At 41.7% G+C, this 19,653-nt stretch overlaps 1 protein-coding gene across 1 annotated transcript in view; it reads right to left on the reverse strand.

The window, feature by feature from the left end:
- Nucleotides 1–9,705: 9,705 nt before the first annotated feature.
- The window catches only part of LOC146367496 (potassium/sodium hyperpolarization-activated cyclic nucleotide-gated channel 2), a 35,482-nt gene continuing 25,534 nt past the window's right edge, over nucleotides 9,706–19,653 (reverse strand). Inside the window, exons 5-8 of the mRNA XM_084911953.1 lie at nucleotides 17,016–17,162; nucleotides 16,669–16,909; nucleotides 16,426–16,590; nucleotides 9,706–15,948 (exon numbers count right to left, since the gene is read on the reverse strand). Coding sequence (XP_084768079.1) covers nucleotides 14,999–15,948; nucleotides 16,426–16,590; nucleotides 16,669–16,909; nucleotides 17,016–17,162 — 1,503 coding nt within the window. The 3' untranslated portion in view covers nucleotides 9,706–14,998. The remainder of the gene's footprint in view (nucleotides 15,949–16,425; nucleotides 16,591–16,668; nucleotides 16,910–17,015; nucleotides 17,163–19,653) is intronic.

The following is a 19,653-nucleotide window of genomic DNA, read 5'->3' on the forward strand; positions in this document are numbered from 1 at the left end:
ATCTCCCGTTCATAATGCTTGCCGATATGGAAAAAACAATCTAAACTGTGATTCCTCCTGAGCACAGTAATGTTTTGTTTCTTTCTACCTAGCTATTGCACCATCTTTTGTGTTTGCAAGTCCTGGTATAGCTGCCTGGGTTGAACAGGTAACTCTTGTGCCAGAAGGCTACTGTAAAAGCCTGGGTCATTTGTTGTGTGTTTCCCTCTGCTCTCTTTCTCCCACCTTTTCTGTCCACTCTCAAACTGTCCTCTCATAACAAAGACTAAAAAGCCCCCCAAATATCCTCAAATGTTTCACAGCCCCTGTAATCTGTTTCATAATGCGCATTTTCATATTTTCTCTAGTCAAACTCATTTTTTGTGATCACTGGGGTGAAACAGATGACCACAGTTTTGTCTTTTTGACCTCTCTCTGTTCCCACTTTCATATGCTTCCAGATTTGCTGGAAGCTGTAGATCCAGAGCTCTCAAAGTGTGAGCGACCAGTCAACTAAACATTTAAACACAGCTGCCCTTGCTTGTCTGCTCCAGAAATACTGGTCAGATCAACATATTATTCCGGTGCTGCCAGTCACTCACACTGGCTGCAGTCCTGTCAGATGGCTGCACCCACTCCCACGTGCCCTCCCCTGTCTGAAGGGAACATGTTAATACATGCAGGGGAAAGTAAACAGATGACAGCCATGGTGCTGACGTTAAAAAAACAAAAACAAGAAAAAATAGTTGCGTGTCAGCTTTGTCAGAATAAAGATGTAGCCACTGCACAGGGATGCAGATGGTGCATTGAAGAAATGGCTACTGCTGTTAGCACTGCTAAGACTAGCCAAACTCTGAAAACTAACATGTGCAAACTAATACAAACTAATGTGTATTTGCAAAATTATACACAATTATACAGTTATACACAAACTGGTGATAAGAAAATCCACCTCAGCAATAAAGATTAAAGGGTGCCAGGTTGTCTCTTTGGAGTGCTCATTTCTGTTCATTGTAGAAACTAACAGTAGATTTAGTCTTTCAGTATGTAGCTGTATGAAACAGTGTCTATATATGTTCCAGTTAAATGACGTAGCCTAAATGAGGGAAATGCTATAAAATACCAAATGAAGTGGAAAGCTATCAAGAATTACTGAAGCTAATGTAGCGAGTAAAATGTTATACTGCGGTGAAAAGTGACTGCCTAACATCACTTTGTACACACTAAGAACAGATCACCAGACTTGTAAAGTCTCACAAGAATAATATAGAGTAGCTTAAAGTGTAGCTTAGCTACACTTTGAACACCCCCATCGTCTTCACTAAGGCTGTAGTCACAAGCCATTCAGCTCAGTTGTCAGTACAACAAAAAGCATTTCAGTTATATCATGTTACTTACAGCCTGCAGCTTTGATTTCTCAACAATGGCCTTTATAGATGGAACAGCATCGTCTGTTGGCATTAGCATTGCCAACTTCATCCTGGGCTCTGTTGATGAAAGAAACGCTCACAAAACACTGAGGTTTGCCTCTTTATGGGAAACATTTTAAAAATGCTTATCAGTAACTAATAGTATACTAAAGTGTATTATATACTTCAGAAAAACGGGGGGTAGGATGAAAAATAGGATGTAGAAAAAGATCAATAGTTGCACTTGCATGACTGCAGCCTACATTCCTGCTGTTGGATGCCCTGCATTTATGCTTAAATTTTAGTTTTGTCACTTTGCTGAGTAATTCTGTAATTCTGCTTGGGCAATCAAACCGCTACCCTTTGCATGCTGATTGTCCCAGAAGAGCCTTTGAGATGGGGAACAAACCGAACTCTGCAGCTGCAGCTACCTCAAAGAACAGAGAGGACAGTGATCCATACACTCACTCACTACTGGCCAACTACTCTCAGTGAATCAGAATATAATGTGAACAGAAAGGGTTAAATGACATAAAAAGCATTGTTTCCTTCACTCGTTGTGTAAATCTTTACACATCAACAACAAAACAGAATATCTGAATTCCCAGAAACTGGTAGCTTGAACAAAACCAAATAGCAACGCTTCTTGAAATCTTAAGAAAACCAAACAACCTTTGGCTCATGAGATACTATCCTGAACACAGACCCCTGAATACATTTATATTGCATTAGTTTGAATCACTGAAGGTCTGTTTGTTCCCAGGTGAGAGGGAGAAACGAGGGACCCAGGGGTGTTCTGTGTGAAGGTGATGGATGCTTTAGAGTTTCTATATCCTCATGACAATTAGAGCATCGTTGTTGTTCTCCCTTTCACCCAGAAACATATGCCTGCTTGAGATGCTGCGGCACACCGTCATCATTCTTTGCTAAGGCCACTTAAAAATCACTACTAGAGATTATGTTACTGAATGCTGGATTCCACTAGAGAGTGCAAGACCCCACAACAGTTCATTAGTGATTATGGTCACATAGCCAAACGCAGTGACAGAGCAGAACAGACTGGCCCCTGAGCTAATGCTCAACAACAACAGAAAGGCCTACACAGACAGAATTAAATAGCTCTGTTAAAGGGTCACAGTGACAAATAGTTTATTGTGTTCATAGTTTTCTCAGTTTTTCTGTCACTGTCTCTCGGCCTCCAGTCTCCCACAGCATCTGAATTGGCTGCTTTTAACACACACTGTTTCAGAGCTGTATTTCGCTCAGTAAAGTAATTTTTTGCATCGTATTTCCTAAAAAAAGCTGCATCAAGATCTGAGAACTGTTTACTATAGTTGAGGGGCACATATTATTTATATTCATAAGATGTTTTATTTCTAAGGGAACACATATAGTATAGTATTAAAAATAATCATTTGACTCTGTCTCTTGTTTCTGTCTCTTTTTTATAACTAAAGCATACAAAACATGAAATCTATAAACAGCAAAAAAGCCACGTAATTCAAAATTACACACAGCAGTACAACACATACAACATCAGCAGCAAAATGTGAACTCTGACCCCTACAATGAGTGTGATCTGTTGTGCTGTGGGGGTCACGTTGCTGGTGTGTTCCGACCTAGAGGGAAAGGTCACTGCGAGTCAATACAGAGCAATTCTGAGTGATCACCTTTGTCTTATGACAAAACATTTCTGTCCCAAAGGGAGTGCTCTCTTCCAACACAGCAATGCTTCCATTTAAAGGGCCTGAGGGGGGTGGGGGTCACAGAATGAGTATGAAGATGTGTGAATCATGTGCTATGGACTTCGCAGTCACCAGTTCAACAGTGGAACGCCTATGTAAAAATTTGTCACTGATATTTGGATGCATTTTCAGAAAAAAAGAAGCTTATGCGCAAGTTATAAGGAAGCTCTGTAGTCACACATCTGTCTGCTTCCCAGGTATTAGCAGCTAATCTAAGTTTTATATCACTTCCACTTTCCCATGCTGTCAAGCTGCTTGTGACATCACTGGTCTAGTCCAATCATATTTCCGCCAGCCTTCTTCAGGCCAACCAGCTTCCACTCCATGCACTTTAAATCTCACTGCGCAGCTATCATTTTTTCTTGCAGACACCTTTGTCCAACCCACCTCTTCCTCACCACTGACTCTGGGGGTCCTGCCCTAATCCCTATCACTGCTGCTTTCTGCTGTGCTGGGCCATCGGAGTCTAACCGCCAAATACCTCAAATTGAATTCTGTACATCAATAAATCGCACTCAGTTCCTTCTAAGGATCTCTCTTTATTGAAATACATGTACAAAAATGATGCTTGGAGTAGATGGATTGCTTCTTTTAGGATCAGAAAGCACTCTTTTGGCTGGAAACAGGCCTGTTGGCAAGTGTGACAATAAATCCCAGAAAAAACAGCTCTTTGTGATTACTGTATTGTAGAACATTTTCACAACATCAGACAGCGCTTTTTACCACTGTCATCAAAACAATTCTGTTTTGATGACAGTCCTTTCATTAGAGATCCAGGCTTGCAGAATCAATGGTAAGGCGTTTTGAAGTGAAGAGGCCCAAAACCTTACTAAGTCTCTTCATGTTGGTTTCTCCTTTGATTTTTGACACTTTGCTGCATACATTACTAACGACAAATGCCTATTAACACAAAGAGAATTGTTAGAATCTTAATGTGCATAATCTGATCAGTCAATAGAAGCGCTGCAATCATACGGTGGATATTTTTGTCTTTCGCTCTGTGTGTGACAATGTGTGAAAGTGTGAGTGTGTCTGCTCTGATGAATAGCCCACAGTGTCACTGAGTACAGACCTTGACAGAGCAGAACAGATGAGATGATTCAGAAGCAAAGCATTGTTCTGGCTCTCATCACTTCAGTTGGCGGCCCAGAGCTAATATTATTGGTGGAAGTGGATGATGGAGTAAAATTACTGAGCGGGGGCCTCCTTTTCCTTTTGCAAAACAATCACAGCTGAAAGAGAGTAAAGACCTGGAGGCTTTTTCACAAAACACAGATAGTAGATTAAAGTGGGATTTTCCAGGTATCCTGGCTGAATTTAGTCGTGACTCGGTTTCATGAGAGCAGTGGCACATAAATTACCATGGAGACATATTCTGTGCACCTAGCCTGCTTTAGACCACGCAAACAGCCAGACTTGATTTATCCTGGAGTATTACCTATACATCAGCAGCAGCAACATAGAATCGACAGCTACTACCTGAACAAAAGCATGCATACGCAGAAATAAATTACATTTTCCAGAAGAAGCAAATCTCTAATGTAAAAGTCCAGAACACTCTGCAGCCTGCCAGAAATGGATTTACTAATTTGACTTAAGATTTGCTGTGAGCAGGGGTGCCTCCAGAATTTTTTCACAGTGGTGGCCATATGGCACCCACTAAAAATATTGCAGTGGCACAACAACAACAGAACTTCCAGTTTTATTGTGCTGTTGTCACACACACAGGTTACAAAAAAGAGTGAAAGAAAACAATTATATGCTTAGTTATTTCCCTGGTATTAAAATTGATATCACTGAAAACAGGTAGATATGAAAACTAAATAAGATTTTAAAACTCATAATAATCTGTTTGGATTGATTGATTGATTGATTGATTGATTGATTGATTGATTGATTGATTGATTGATTGATTGATTGATTGATTGATTGATTGATTGATTGATTGATTGATTGATTGATTGTCCCAACCATCACTTTGTAAGAGTGAGAACGGATGCCTGTGTCTATGTTGGTCCTGAGATGCACCAGAGATCTGTCCAGGGATTGGCACCAGGTTTTCTGCAAGCTTATTACATTATTACCAACATAGGGCAGTCCTGCCAGGGGTGGCAGCAAATGTTCCCATTGTGAAATTACCTCAAATCTGCATTATTTTTAACAGCAACAAATTGAAGGTACCTTCTTCTTCTTCTTCCTTTGGTTTCTGCTTTTAAGAGTCTCAGCAGAAGATCCTCTGCCGCTAGCTCACCTAAGCTCTACCATCCTCCTCTGTCACACCAACCCTCTGCCTGTCCTCCTTCACTACGATTAATCTTCTCTGCGGTCTTCCTCTTGTCTTCCTCTTTAACCTCTGCCTGGCAGCTCCATCTCTCTTCTGCACATGTCCAAATAATTTCAGCCTTGCTTTGCTAACTTTGTCTCCATAAGGGAGGATATACCCATGGCTCCAGAAAGACCCATAGATCTAAGAACAGCCTTCTGGTCTGACCTGGTCTTAAGCATTAGTTTTAGGTCATATTTAAGTGAATTGTTGCCACTGTAGGTGTTTAAAAGGAGTATCTCAAGGCTTCAAAACCATTTTTATACTGTCTGTGAGTGACACACAACATTCACCTGGAAGATAATGTGGTCTGGTTGCATTTATAACTACTTACTGGAGGTGAGCCACCACTGACACACTTTTGGAGATTACTGTACTGTACTGTACAGACACTCATATTAATGTGTGTGGGAATTAGTAGGAGAGGGTGAAAGAGGGTGGAGCTGACTTCTATACCACACATGCATATCACCGGGAGGGCCTGTCCGTTCCTTAAACACACCGGCTTTGCAGTCATGACAAATATATTCCTCATTTTGCATATTTATATTGTTAAATATATGACATCTAATAGGAAATAATAAACTAAGTAAATTTATCAATATACAGAGCATGACCTAACACCAAAGCAGAAAGTGCGGGGGTTTGCTATTCTTATACTAACAAAAGGAAAAAGTGCTTATCAAAACTGATAGTTATTACATCTACCTAGAGAAAAATTTTTTCATTTTCATTTCATTTCCAGTTCTAAAATGTCAGCAACAAGCTCTCCACATCTCCCCCATTTGTAACCCCATCTGTATTTTTCTTCTGTTCTTTTAGCCAGGGGCTTCGTGGATGTTCCTGTAACAGGAAGAGTTTAGCAGAGCAGATGATACAGAGTGCTGCTGAGGTCAACTGCTCACAGCACATACTCTTTCTGCTCTGCTTTATCTCTCTATCTATCTCTTTTTTGTTTGTTTGTTTTTATACAAAACCAGTCTGACTTTAAATACTTTTGTGTCTATGTGGGGTACTATGACCACATAATTAATAAAGTATTCTGAGTCTTGAAATGTAAAATGATTATAACTACTATGGAAGCGGTTTTCAGGGACTTTAGTCTGAAAACTACAATAATAAAACCAGTACTTAATTTACATGAATGATTATATAAAATGTTACATAAAACCTTGTATATATGTGTAGACTGTGCCCTTATGACTGCTGTTGTCCTCCTCCTCATCCTCCTTCTCTTCCCCAACAGGCACATTGCTCATTATATAATTTGCTGTTTAAAGCAAATATACACTACTTGATGGGAAACACTGTTGAATACTCAAGTGCAAAGGGCAACTTATCCAGTTGAGCTTTTTTCCTTTGTGAGCTTTTTCAATTCTGATCTCGCTATTCAAATAATGCATTGTATATGTATCACATTTTAAACGTTTGTTTTCTTCACAGTTTATGCATTTATTACTTCTAGGCTGGACTGTTATAATTTATTATTATCAGGCTGGCCTAAAAACTCCCTGAAAGGCCTTCGCTTGATCCAAAATGCCGCAGTGAGAGTAGTGAAAGGGACTAAAAAGAGAGCGGGCATATATCTCCCACATTGGCTTCTCTTTATTGGTGCCCTGTTAAATACAGAATCAAATTTAAAATCCTGCTCCTCACATACAAGGTCTTGGATAATCAGGCCCCATCTTATTTTAAAGGCCTCATAGTATCGCATTGACCCATTAGAGCACATTACTCTCAGAATGCAGGCTTACTTGTGGTTCCTAGAGTATTTAAAGTAGAATGGGAGGCAGAGCCTTCAGCTTTCAGGCCCCTCTTCTGAGGAATCCAGTTTGGATTCAGGAGACAGACAGACTCTTTAATTTTAAGATTAGGCTTAAAACCTTCCTTTTTGATAAAGCATATAGTGAGAACTGGATCAGGTGATTCCTCCCTTAGCTAAGCTGCATAGGTTTAGGATGCTGGGGTCTTCCCATGATACACTCAGCATTTCTCTGTGTTTATACACCTCTTTGCATTTAATCATTAGTTATTATTCATCTCTGGCTCTCTTCTACAATATCTTTGCCCTGTCTCACTCCCATCTCCCCAGACTGGACACAGTGGATGTCAGTCCCCCTAAGCCTGGCTCTGCCTGAGCTGTCTTCCTGTTAAAAGGTTGTTTTTCCTTCCCAGTGTCACCAAGTGCTTGCTCATGCTGTTGGGGTTTCTCCATATTATTGTAGTATCTTTACCTTATAATATAAAGTGCCAACCAGTGACTATTGTTATCATTTGGTGCTATATTAATAAAATTGAATTGATGGACTAAAATGACATTAGCATATAGCAGAATTTTGTGAGTAAATTAGCTACATTCATGTAAACAAGACATAGAAGTGTCATAGAGTCATTTCAATGGTTTCCTGAGGAGTAAAGCAAATGCTTCAAGATTTTTTAAACTATTATTTTAATGAATGGCATAGCTTGTAGAAGATCACATGATCCTTTCTTCCTGTTTCTCTCTCTGCTTTATTTTTTATTGATCATTTCAGCTTGACGCACTTCTCACTTCCACCCAACCCGCTGTCCAGCAAACTGTGATGTTACTGAGGCTGCCAGCAGCTGTAAGATGATTTACTGTATCCCCCTCTCTTTCTCTCTGCCTAGCTCACTGACTCGCTCACAGAGTCAGAGCTTGGACCAAATGCTAATCCTGGTATTCAGATTTGAGCTGTGCTCTCTAGATGCTCCCCTTAGCAGAGAGACAAGGCTGAAGCAGGTGCGGCAGCATCAGAGGATAGGGAATTTGGGGGCAGAGGGGTGCACTGTTGTGCCTGTCTGTTTGTATCTGCTTTTAATACACACACAGCTGTCTATGCATAACACTAGAACACCTGCAAATGTTTAAGCAATACCCAGCTACACCTGTTACTGCGAACTGAAAAAGCTGAAATGTAGATTTTGCTTACTTGGAAGATCCCGGGAGAGACGTGAACGAAGACTGGGGTGCGGAGCAGTAAGGCAAACTGGAAGGAGATGGATGGGAAGGGGCGAGGATACCGGTAAGGAGCTAAATAAGCAAATTGCCCTCTGGAGGTAAACAGCTAGGGTGGGTAGTGTGGGTGATGCTGATATGATTAATTGAAGTAGGACAGCCAGGGACAAAGTAGAGGACCAGCACTGCAGAGGAAACAAGGTAGAGGACAGTCCTCGGCCATATAAGGCTGAAACTATATACTCACATAGCTTCACAACTTGGTGTAGTATCAGCCGGCAGCCACTACCAGTACATTGCTTGTTCATTGAATTACAATGAAACAGAAAGAGGGAGTGTGTGTGTGTGTGTGTGTGTGTGTGTGTGTGTGTGTGTGTGTGTGTGTGTGTGTGTGTGTGTGTGTGTGTGTGTGTGTGTGTGTGTGTGTCAACAGAGCGGAAGAGAGAGGACATTATGTCACGTCAAGGTAAAAGTGCGGACACGCAGTGCGGATGGCCTCTCCCGCATTTGTACCACCTGCATGTAGAGCTGGAGAGGCAAGATGAACAGTGTAGAGCACTGTGGTGAAATCTCACCTTGCATGTAATTTTAATCTTTCTATCTCACTGTGCCATGCATAATCACTGAGGAGACAGACAGCAGTGTGTTTGTGTGTGTGTGTGCATACATAGAAAGGAAAAGAAACAGACAGAGAGGGAATGGGTGGATGCTGCTCCCAGGCTGCCAGAGGAGTGTGTCCTTGGACTGCCCTCTTCCGTGACGCACCCACCCACCCTTTCAGACACGCGCATCGAAACACGCGCGCACACTCCTAGCACCGGTTCATTTACTCTCTCTCTCTCTCTTTCCCTCAGACAAATACAAAACTAGGGCTTGCATGTGCATGCACACCTTCTTAGGTACCAGAGAAATTGAACTTAATGCTGTGCAATGCTGTGTGCGTGTGTTCACTCGTATACACACACACAGACAGAGCAGAAAGCTCTCAGACTGAGCGCAGACACCTCATCAGGGATGCAGCAGAGCCCCTGTCTGCAGAAAGAGGGAGAGAGAGAGATCTCATCTGATGTGGGATAGAATGAGGTGGAAAGGTGGTTGTCTGATTAAGGTTGAGCGTGTGTGTGTTCACATATGCGAGTGTGTGTGTGTCTGTGTGTTTGGGGTGGGGGGGTAGTAACTAGTGTAACTCCAGCAGTTTGGTAAAGGTTCATGCACACACACAGAACAACAACCAACAGAGATGGATGACAAATAAAAGTCCACACCCAGAGATAAGTATGCCAATGCGCTCATCTTTTTATTGCACAACAATGTATTGTCTGTTTACGAATGCTTAAACAACATTGCCACTGACTGACAGACCAGCTTATTGAGAGACACCAGGGTGTGGCTCTGTGTTCTTGGCCAGCAGAGGTGGTGGACAAGACAGCCTTTTCAGAAACAGGTTCAAATCAGCCCCATGCCCTCGCCACCAGCATCTCGGTCCGCAAGGACTGGATGCAGGCAAATATTACAAGCATGCCAAGTATCCATCTAAATCCTTTGACACTGATTTGGTAGCACTGCAGCTTGGGCTGGGAGCTGAGTTGTCCTGGGTTGTAGACATCAACTTAGACAGAGCTGGAGTTTCAAAATACTTAAACCGTTCTGTTAAGAGCAGAAGCAGAGCACAGCCTGAGATGGCTGCAGACTGGCCTCCAGAGAGAGAGAGAACACATGCTGTGTCAGATATCTGTGCTGTCGTCTACATGGTGCTGGTAAAGTGTGTCTGGATGCCCACACTGAGCTATTCGTGCAGGCTGTGGAATGCTACTAAGTCTAGGGATGTGCTAGAGTGATTTCTTGGAGCATTACAGTGGTTTCTTTCATTTTTTTTCATTTTTTTTCCTCTTCTGTAGAACAAATGTAGTTGTGACCATTTAACACACATCTCTCTCGGCTTCATGTGGGTTTTTAAAACCCCCTAAATGGCATCATATTCTCAAGTGGGACCAACATTATAGAAGGAAAGGCACAGGAACACACACACGCACACACAAACTCAAGCACACAGAGTCCTGAAGCAGAGAGAAGGCTTAGGTAAGCTAAGCAGGCTACAGTAGCTACGACACAAAAGTTTAACTGTTAGACTAAATAAAATCATTGTACAGTAGTTTGGTACACAACAATGTCTAGATTTGAAGGTCCCACTAAGAATTGTACACAGAACTCTGCTTAGATAAGAAAAATACAAACATGCACTCTGCTATTATCTGCCAAGGTATGGTAGGTCAAGCTCATGACTGCTCATGAGTCGAATTCAGCCTAAGAGAGAGCTTTTGTTAAATGGCAAAGACTTGATCAGTGTGCAACCAGCATCAGAGTGTAAATAGCTGTGCAACAATATGTTTTAAGAACGTTGTTTCCAGCACGTGCACAGCCAACTTCTGTTACTGTATTGATATTGTGCAAGCATCTCCACAGTTTGTTTATTACTTTCTGTCGTTTTTGGCTCTTTGCAGTGAGCGGATCATCTAAGCTAACGTCTAGACTGCCGATATCCACCAGAAGCCTGTCAGAGCTCACCCTCTCACTGTAAAAAAAATGTATCTTATACAGCAGGCTGTGGTAAAAACACAACAATGTGCCCCACATCTCTGTGTATACCATATGTACAGAACATGAGAGTACAGAGTACAGCGCGCATGGTGTTGGAAGGCTCAAACCAACAAAAATGTGCAATTTTGTGTTTCCCGTATCTGGGAAAATTGTATATACTGACATTGTCATCGTAATTCAGCAATACTAATCTTCTTCTAATGTTTTGTTTGTTTGTTTGTTTTTTACATATATTGCAAGTTGAAAATAAGAACACAGATTTGCATTTTTACAGGCACATACAAACCACAAAAATAGACTATGTGGAAACTAGATGTACTAGGCACAAGGTATATACAGTCCGTGTGCATGGGGCACATTGTAAAAACAAACTGCAAAACAACAACCGAACAAAAGAGACTGATAACTCAAAGACAGTTTTACAAATAAAAACAATACCCTGATTTGCTAACATGTCAACACCAAGGCATTCAGTACCCTTAACAACTGGCACAGCAAGAATGAGAGGTTTGAAACTTAGGGATTCTCAATAATTGTCAGTCAGTGTCAAACATGTATGAGGGCTTTCAATCCCACTAAATAGCAAGGCCCAGTAGAAGAACCATTAAACAATCACACTTTGAACCCCCCGTCATCAGGCAAATGCAGCGCTACATCACACACACATACACTCACACAACATGCTGACGGTGGCTTTAAGCCAGCAGACTGAACACTAGACAGATAACTGACAGAAGTATGTGCTTGGCCAGGGCTGTATCCGCCTCATGGCCGAGGGTTCAAACAGAGCGGTACTGATCAAAGTGTCTGGGATGCCATCCTTTGAGTGGGAGTGAGTTACACACATATCCTACCGGTTGGATGCAATGAAACAGAGACGGCGCCTGATATTGCCTGAAACATTAGCTCTTTAACTCTCCTTCCATCTTGCTCTCACTGACTGTGGTCTCATTCAAATAATATCAGCACAGTCCTGATAGCAGCTTAATAGGGCAAACTCTGGTATTAGCACAAAGGATTGGGGAAGAGGACCAATTGATTGCACTGGAACAGTACTGAAGCGCACAACAGCCATTGACTCAAATGGACTTCATTCACAATCATATTGGCATTTTGGCATGTACCTTTCCCATAGGAAAAAAAAAGCAATACAAAAAGAGTGTTGCTGATGAAGGAGGGTCACAGCTTTGTAACCAAGGTATGACAAACAACGAGGTTTAGTGCATGTTATCAATTAAACAGATAAGAGAACATGTGGCTGCTCTACAGTAACAATGAGCCAGGATTTACAAGCCATATAATGAAGCCCTTGGATAAAAACAATCACCTACGCCTTGTTTCAAACAGCTCGCAGGATAAGTGATCACAACCAAACGGGCAGAGTGTTACGCTAATAACAATCTCAGGGTTACGACTTCAATAGATCCTCCATATTTATCTGAGCCAATCAGATTTCAAGGGGAACCTTTCAGCACGGTTAAATCAACAAGTGGATGATGGGAGGATAGACAAGTCTACATAAATCAATGGAAAGCCACGCTGCGGCAATCAATACATCTCTCTGGAAAGGTAGCAAACCTGAGTGAAATGTCCATCGCATCGATTTTACAATTAGACTCTGTCGATGTTCAGAGCTGAAAAAGGTGGACATGGTATTTGTCTAACACAATGAATCAGCTGCCTATTTTCTAACCCAATTGGATTCACTTTCCTTCCTTACAGTTTAACCAGGTAATGGATCCGAGAGAAGTACTGCAACCATTTTAAGAGAATGGAGCATCGATTTTTCATTTTGATTACAAGGTCGTAGTGCAACACGAGGTGCTTAATTGGACGTCCTCAGTGCTCACTTTGGACCAAGGAGATCAAAGTTGTTATGACTCACTCTTGTTCACGCCCACTTCAGTAAATAAACTAATAGAAAGAAGAAGAAGAAGAAGAAGAAGAAGAAGAAGAAGAAAGATCCTCTTGTGGTAGATCTGGTACAGGTTAAATATAGCAATGTTCAACCCAGAGAAGCATCATTAAACCATAAAAAAAAAAAAAGATCACACGGACACTCAGCAACACATACAGCAATGCCCACAACCCCCCCCCCCCCCCCCCCCCCCTTGCATCATAAAAGCCTCTTTAAATCACTGTCCCTTTATTTACATGGCAGTTTATATCTGATTAGCTGTCTTCCTTCTCGTATGGCGTACATTCAGCAAGAGAAGTATTTCAGGTTCAACAGGATCAGAGTATTTTGAGTAAATATAACCAGCTATCCAAGCCTCAACCCTAAATGTTGAGACATTCATGGGAGTTTTGGATGAAATGGGACACATAAAGACTTTGATATAGAGCAAGTACGTTTTTTTTTTCTTTTTTTCTTGTCTTTTTCTTTACATGTGAGGCATTTTATGCCCTCATATTGCCTACCCTCAACCCCCATTTATCTCACAATTGAACATCAGAGAGAATTCGTTTAGCTAAACTGATTTTTTTTCTTCTTTTTAAGGTTCTGACCCGCTGAACTCAAAGCGTGGATTCTTCCTGTGACGTGAAACCAGAATTAAACAGTTTGTTCCTCTCAAGTGTTAACAAAACAAAACAAAATAAGAGTTACACTACAAGTCCTTTCATTCTCTCAAGCATTTTTGGTTAAGGTAACAACATGGTCACTGGATTACAATACCTCAAGTGAAGCCACAATAGCTGCTGGATTCTTTAAGATTTCACATTAAAAACAAAACAATATGAAAAAGAAAGAAGTTCACTTTCCTGTACAGCATATGTATAGATATTTATATTCATATATATTTATATATATAGGCGGGGTAGAGTATTGCAGAATTATATTGCATGTGTTAATCAATAAACCTAGACAGAAACAAGCAAGTATACAGTATGGGTTGTTCACAAATGTTTCCTTCGAGTAAAGCTCAGATATTTTAACCACCTTTGCCTTCAGGGTTACAATCAGCCACCCACCAAACCAGCTTTGGTGGGTGGCTGATTGTAACCCGACCGGCTTCAGAGGTGTTTCACGAAAGCAGGTCAGCACCACCATCGGCATGTCAAACCAACCGTGCAGTGTAGAGTGTGAGTCCATTCTCTGAAAGTAGAACCAAAACATATCAACAAACTCACGCACACACACTTACACCCACATGTATACATACACACAAACCAAATATATGGCTTCTAATGTTGAATCAAGGCAGTTAAATAAATGGCATTTTCTTCGATGTTTCTTTTTTCTTTTTTTTTTTTCCTTTTTTTTCTTTTTTTTAGTTGATACAGACACAACCAGACTTGGTGTTCAAGCTCAACTTTGGTTTGGGTAGATACGATGAATATAATATCCTTCCGTACTTTTTTCATCAACTATTTACACATCGATGTAAGATCGACCAGCGGTCTAAAACACTATTTCCATTACTATTTGAAACAATATGAAGAGCAATGTGTTCTTTTGCTACGACAGCTTATACAGAAAAGTTACACTCAAAACACTTTTGGACGCTTAAAATGTCATTGTCATTTGACCTCAAGTCCCTGATTTTCAGTTTAAGTCCAGCTCCTGCTAGATTGCATTGCATGGATTCTACACAGTATGCAATAGTTACATCAATCATACTTTTCTTCATATCTTTACAGAAAAGACAGCGATATACAGTAGGTGTTTGGAAGCAGAGTGAAAGGGGTGATACTAAGACTAAAGGTGCTGGCACAGTAGACTAGACCAGTTCAACCTTAAGTTATACTAGCTTAATTGTATAGACTCCTCCTGGCCAAAGTGTCTCAAGACTTTGAGTAGCTCTTTTCCTTCTGCTGGCACCAGCACACAGTGCATCCAGGTCCAATAACTGGTGGCGCTGGCGGTAGCTGATTGGTCATTCAGCAAGCTGACAGATCAGCCGGACTGACCTAAACCGAATGGATTCTCCTACAAAAAAGGCCTCTTTCTCGAACTCTACCAGGGTCACAAGTTGGAAGACAGCCGGGATCTGGCAGAGTCTAGCTCTGGAAGGCTGACAATTGAATCTTTCTTGGGAGCTCCAGAGTCTGGAGGTCCTGATCCAGCAGCTGCTGCTACTGCCCCCATTCCAGCAGGTCCAGTGGGAGGAGGTGTGGAGGCAAATGCCACCCTCTGTTGGGCTCCCGATGATCTCCCCACCCCTGAGGGCCCTGGCATGCTGGAGTGAGGGGGCTGCGGAGGTCCGATGGAGGTGTTGGAGGTGCGAGTGGAGGGCGGGGGGCTAGGGGCTGCAGAGGCAGCTTGCGGTGTTCCTTCCTGGGGGAGTGAAGGCTGGGAGGCCGACAGGGCACGGGTGTCCTGACTCAAGCTCCCCATATGCAGGGAGTGGGTGCTCTTGTGTGAGGCAGGCCTCTGCTGGGTCTGTGTGGGGCTTGGTGCATGATGCTGTACTAGGGACAGCTGGGACCCAGAGGGTCCCACGCTTGCAATGTGCTGGAAAGTCCGTCCTGAAGCTGCAAGCGGGCTTTGGACTGGGGGACTCGAAATTGCCGATCCAAATGCCCCTCCGAGCGTCAGAGGGGGCTGAGACTGCAGAGGAGACATGGAGACTGGACTGGAGAGATTCTGCATCACCTGAAACCTTCGCACCATGCGTGGAGACTGCAGAGTCCCTGGACCCACCAAAGGACTTGCCATCTGAGGGCAAAAGCTCATGGCCACAGCTTGCTGGAGGGTGGCGATAGCAGAGCCCGTCTGCTGCTGACCCGGAGGGGCAAAGATGCCGCCAAGCGAAGGGGTCATAGACATGGCCCGTGGCCGCTGCAGGTCTACTAATTTTACCATCTCACGGTCATACTTGACGATCTCCTGAATCATCTCATTCTCCCGGTTGTTGAAGACACCAGAGTTGAGATCATGCTGCACCTTGTGCATCAGGATGGAGTTCTTTTTACCTGCAGAGAGAAATAAAAGCACAGGCTAATTACTAAAGATAAAAAAAAGACAGAAGCAGTAAAGTTTGAGGAAAGGACAAGGAGTACATAAAGGTGAATAATGCATATATACATGGAAACAGGAGGACGTATAACGAAAGAACAATGCGATTTAGATATAGCATGCGATGCCCTTCAAATCAGGTACATCCTCTAGCAGAACAAGCCCTCAGGAAATATACGTGTCACCCTGTACTTTTATCTATTGTTACAGCATCCTATGTCATTCTGAGCAAAGAGCACAACTCATTGTACTGCTTCTTTTAATATTTGGAAAACATTTTCTTTTGTTCACTGCTTCATTTTCTTTCATTAAAAAGAAAAGACAGCAGAAACACTTAGCAGCTGATGTTTTAGAGATTTACATAATTTCATGCCCAATATATTATATGATAATACATTATGATACATATGAAAATGATCTAAATCATTTTTTACCTATGCGGTCTAGACGATCAATGGCAACAGTCTCAAAGGCTCTTCTCATCATGGGGTATTCTTCCAGCACTTCATTGAAGTGGTCAACAGACAGAGAGTAAAGTCGACAGTAAGTCTCCGCTCGCACGCTGGCTGTTCGACGACCCCTCGTCAATAAGCAGATCTCTGAAACGGGGAAACAGAAAATGCCACCGCTTACAAAAGGGTTAAAAAAAACAATGGCACCATAAAAAAATATCTTACCTCCAAAATAAGAGCCATCAGAGAGTTTCATTGCAAGTGTTCCCTTGGTGATGACGCTGCAGACTCCATGCTGGATAAAATACATTTTCTTGCCAATAGTGCCCTCCCGAATGATGTAATCTTGTGGCTGGAATACCTCAAAACGTAGCTTAGTCAACATGGCGGTCACAAAGTTTGGCTCTGCATTGGCAAACAGCGGCATCGACGCCACCAGCTTGCGACAGTTGAAGTTCACAATTTCCTAAGACAAGACGCAAAGAAGAACAGTAAAAATGTGCACAGTAAAGACTTTTTAATATAATATATATTTCATATAATAATGGGAATAATGTGCATTATTGTCTCACTTCTCTCAGGGGCTCACTGAGTTCTCCCAGGATGCTCTCCTCATCAAACATCTTGCCCTGGTATCTGTGCTCATAGTAATCGTGGATTTTTTGTCGGAAGTCAGCAGGCAGTTTGTGGAAGGACATGTACTGCTCCACTTGTTTGTACTAAGAGAGAAGAGAGATGATTTTTACTTCCTGTTAATGCAAACAAAAACAACAGAAAGAAAAAGGTTTTATTGACCTTGAGGTGAGCGATTGCATTTAAAAACCACAACAGTAATGGGGCTGGCAAATTAGTTTTAGCAAGTGTGCATCGTATTGCTTTTCTAGTGTTACACTGTTCTATTGTTCAACTATCATTATACATGTTTCTTAATGCCAAAAATACAGAAAGCAGCAATTAATTGAGCCATTAAAAATGTTTTTATATCTATTTCTCATCACAGACCTGTTCAAACACTGAAAAACATCAGCGCAACATGTTTTTTCAGTTCACATTCAGTAAATCCCAAATATATCAACCTGCTTCTCTAAAACTCACTGAAACACTAGCAGTGTGTATCAACCTGCCACTGATAACAGCCCCCAAAATGCACATTCACACCTGTTTGAGTAACAAGCTAAAACCTGCGAAAACTTGCAGTGCTCACTCGTTTCTGGACTTTATTATTTACTACTTCCAGTTAGGCAGGTGCACAAAGACCACGTTAAATTTTGTTCAAGATCCAAGTTTGTCAACAGGCAACTGCTTGAGACTTGAGGCATTTTAATGGCCAGAGAGGGCTGAAAAACTTTATACCCTTAAAGAACTGCTCAATATTTTGCAGTTATAACTCAGTACGAAAACTCCCAACAGGTGATCGCTCAAAACGATCTACAAAACAGCTGTTTCTGTCCAGTGTGGGCATTTCATTTTATTTTTGTTGCATTTTCTTGTGGCCTTCTAGTTTACTAGAGCAATAGCATGAACTGATCATATTCATTTCTATTACTTCATTACTTTCTCAGTCTCTGGATGAATTTTGTCCCACTTCAGCTCAGTGAGGTTTGTGGGCACTCGTTTATCCACAGCCCTCTTAAGGATAATAAAAGCCCAGGTCATCACCTCTCCACCACCGTGCTTGACTGTTGGTATGAGGTATTTGTGCTTATTTGCTGTTTAGTTTTGTCCAAATGCTGCTGTGCATTAGGGACAAACATCCCCACTTGTGGTTTGTTCAGATGCAGCTTTGGAAAACTAAGCTGTTCTTTTAAGACAGGATAGTCTTTCTCCTCGTGACCCTTCTAAACAGAAGATACTCCTTCAGTCTTTTTCTAATTGTGCTGTCACAAACGTTTAACATGTTGACTGAGGCCTGTAGAGTCTGAGATGTAGCTCTTGAGTATTTTGCAGTTTTGAACATTGCACCATCCAACCTCGGGGTGAAACTCTTCTGATCTCCTGGTAAGATTATGTCATTGTGTTAACACACACCTGAATGCTTCAGACCAGCAAATAGCCAAAACCTCTGCTTTCATACAGGCACTCAGACTTGCTGATGATCAATTAGTCAAGTAAATTTGATTAGCAGCATCTGGCAGCTACTTACCCTAATTCCTAAGAAGCAGTAACCTGTCCTTAGTGTGAAAACTTGTTCACAACTGCATTTCATTCATAAATAAATGAAAGGAGGAAGGAACTGGCTCAGGGCTCTAGTAAAAGACAGAGTTAGGAAGTGCTAAATGTTTCTACAGGATTTTGATGATAATAAAAACCTAGAATACCACCACACTCAAAGTTTAAAATAAACTAAGACAAAGGGCAAAATAAGCAAACATCATGCTATGATTAGGCAATGTCACCTATGAATGTTAGAAAAGGCCAAAATTCACCTGTAGCATTTTACTGCCCCATTTAGCATTTATAGAATATTTCTCATGCCTCTTCTTCTTACAAATACTTTTTATCTGCTTCAGAATCTCTTAAGCTTCTTAGAAGTCCTCTATGCTCCTACTAGTGTTTCACCCCACTTCTCCCTCTTGTGGACTAAAATGCTTTACTGAATATTTACTAATTAACTAACTAATTTTTCAAGAACTTCTCAATAGAAGCATCACTTTGTGCTAGAAAGGTTTATAAATCTCTACACATCAGTGTCTGTGCAAAAGTCTGTCAAGTGTCATCAAACATATACAAACCACGCAGCTGAAATGATCACACCAAGCAGTTAATCAATGCCAAATCAATAAAAAAAGTGAAAGGTTCCCTTCAACATAGCTGCTTCAAACAAGCAGCTTCTGTTGTTTAGATATGCAAATTTCAGTCCTTCCAAAGTGATCACAGAGAAACTAGAAACAACGTGGCTGGGCTGCAGAGAGAGGAGTGATAGACGTGGCAGTAAACAGAGCAGACAGTGAACTGTTGGTTGAAAAAGATTTCTCCTTGTACTCTGCTGTCAGCCTCTGTGCACTTCAACCCAGCTCAATTGGAAAGCTTAAGACCACAACTCAACTCAGCCTATAAAGCTGTCCAAACCACAATTTTGAGAGGTCAGCACGCTGGCAGCTGCTGTGTACTCACAACATTCAGGGGCTGAGGAAGTCATCATCCATGCCACCCCAATCCCAGCACTCCTTAAACTCTGCTGTGCGGTGGATAAAGCCACACTCTGTAAGT

This window comes from Perissodus microlepis, chromosome 18, assembly GCF_051167445.1.
Source record: "Perissodus microlepis isolate ML-2025 ecotype Zambia chromosome 18, ASM5116744v1, whole genome shotgun sequence".
Classification (NCBI taxonomy): domain Eukaryota; kingdom Metazoa; phylum Chordata; class Actinopteri; order Cichliformes; family Cichlidae; genus Perissodus; species Perissodus microlepis.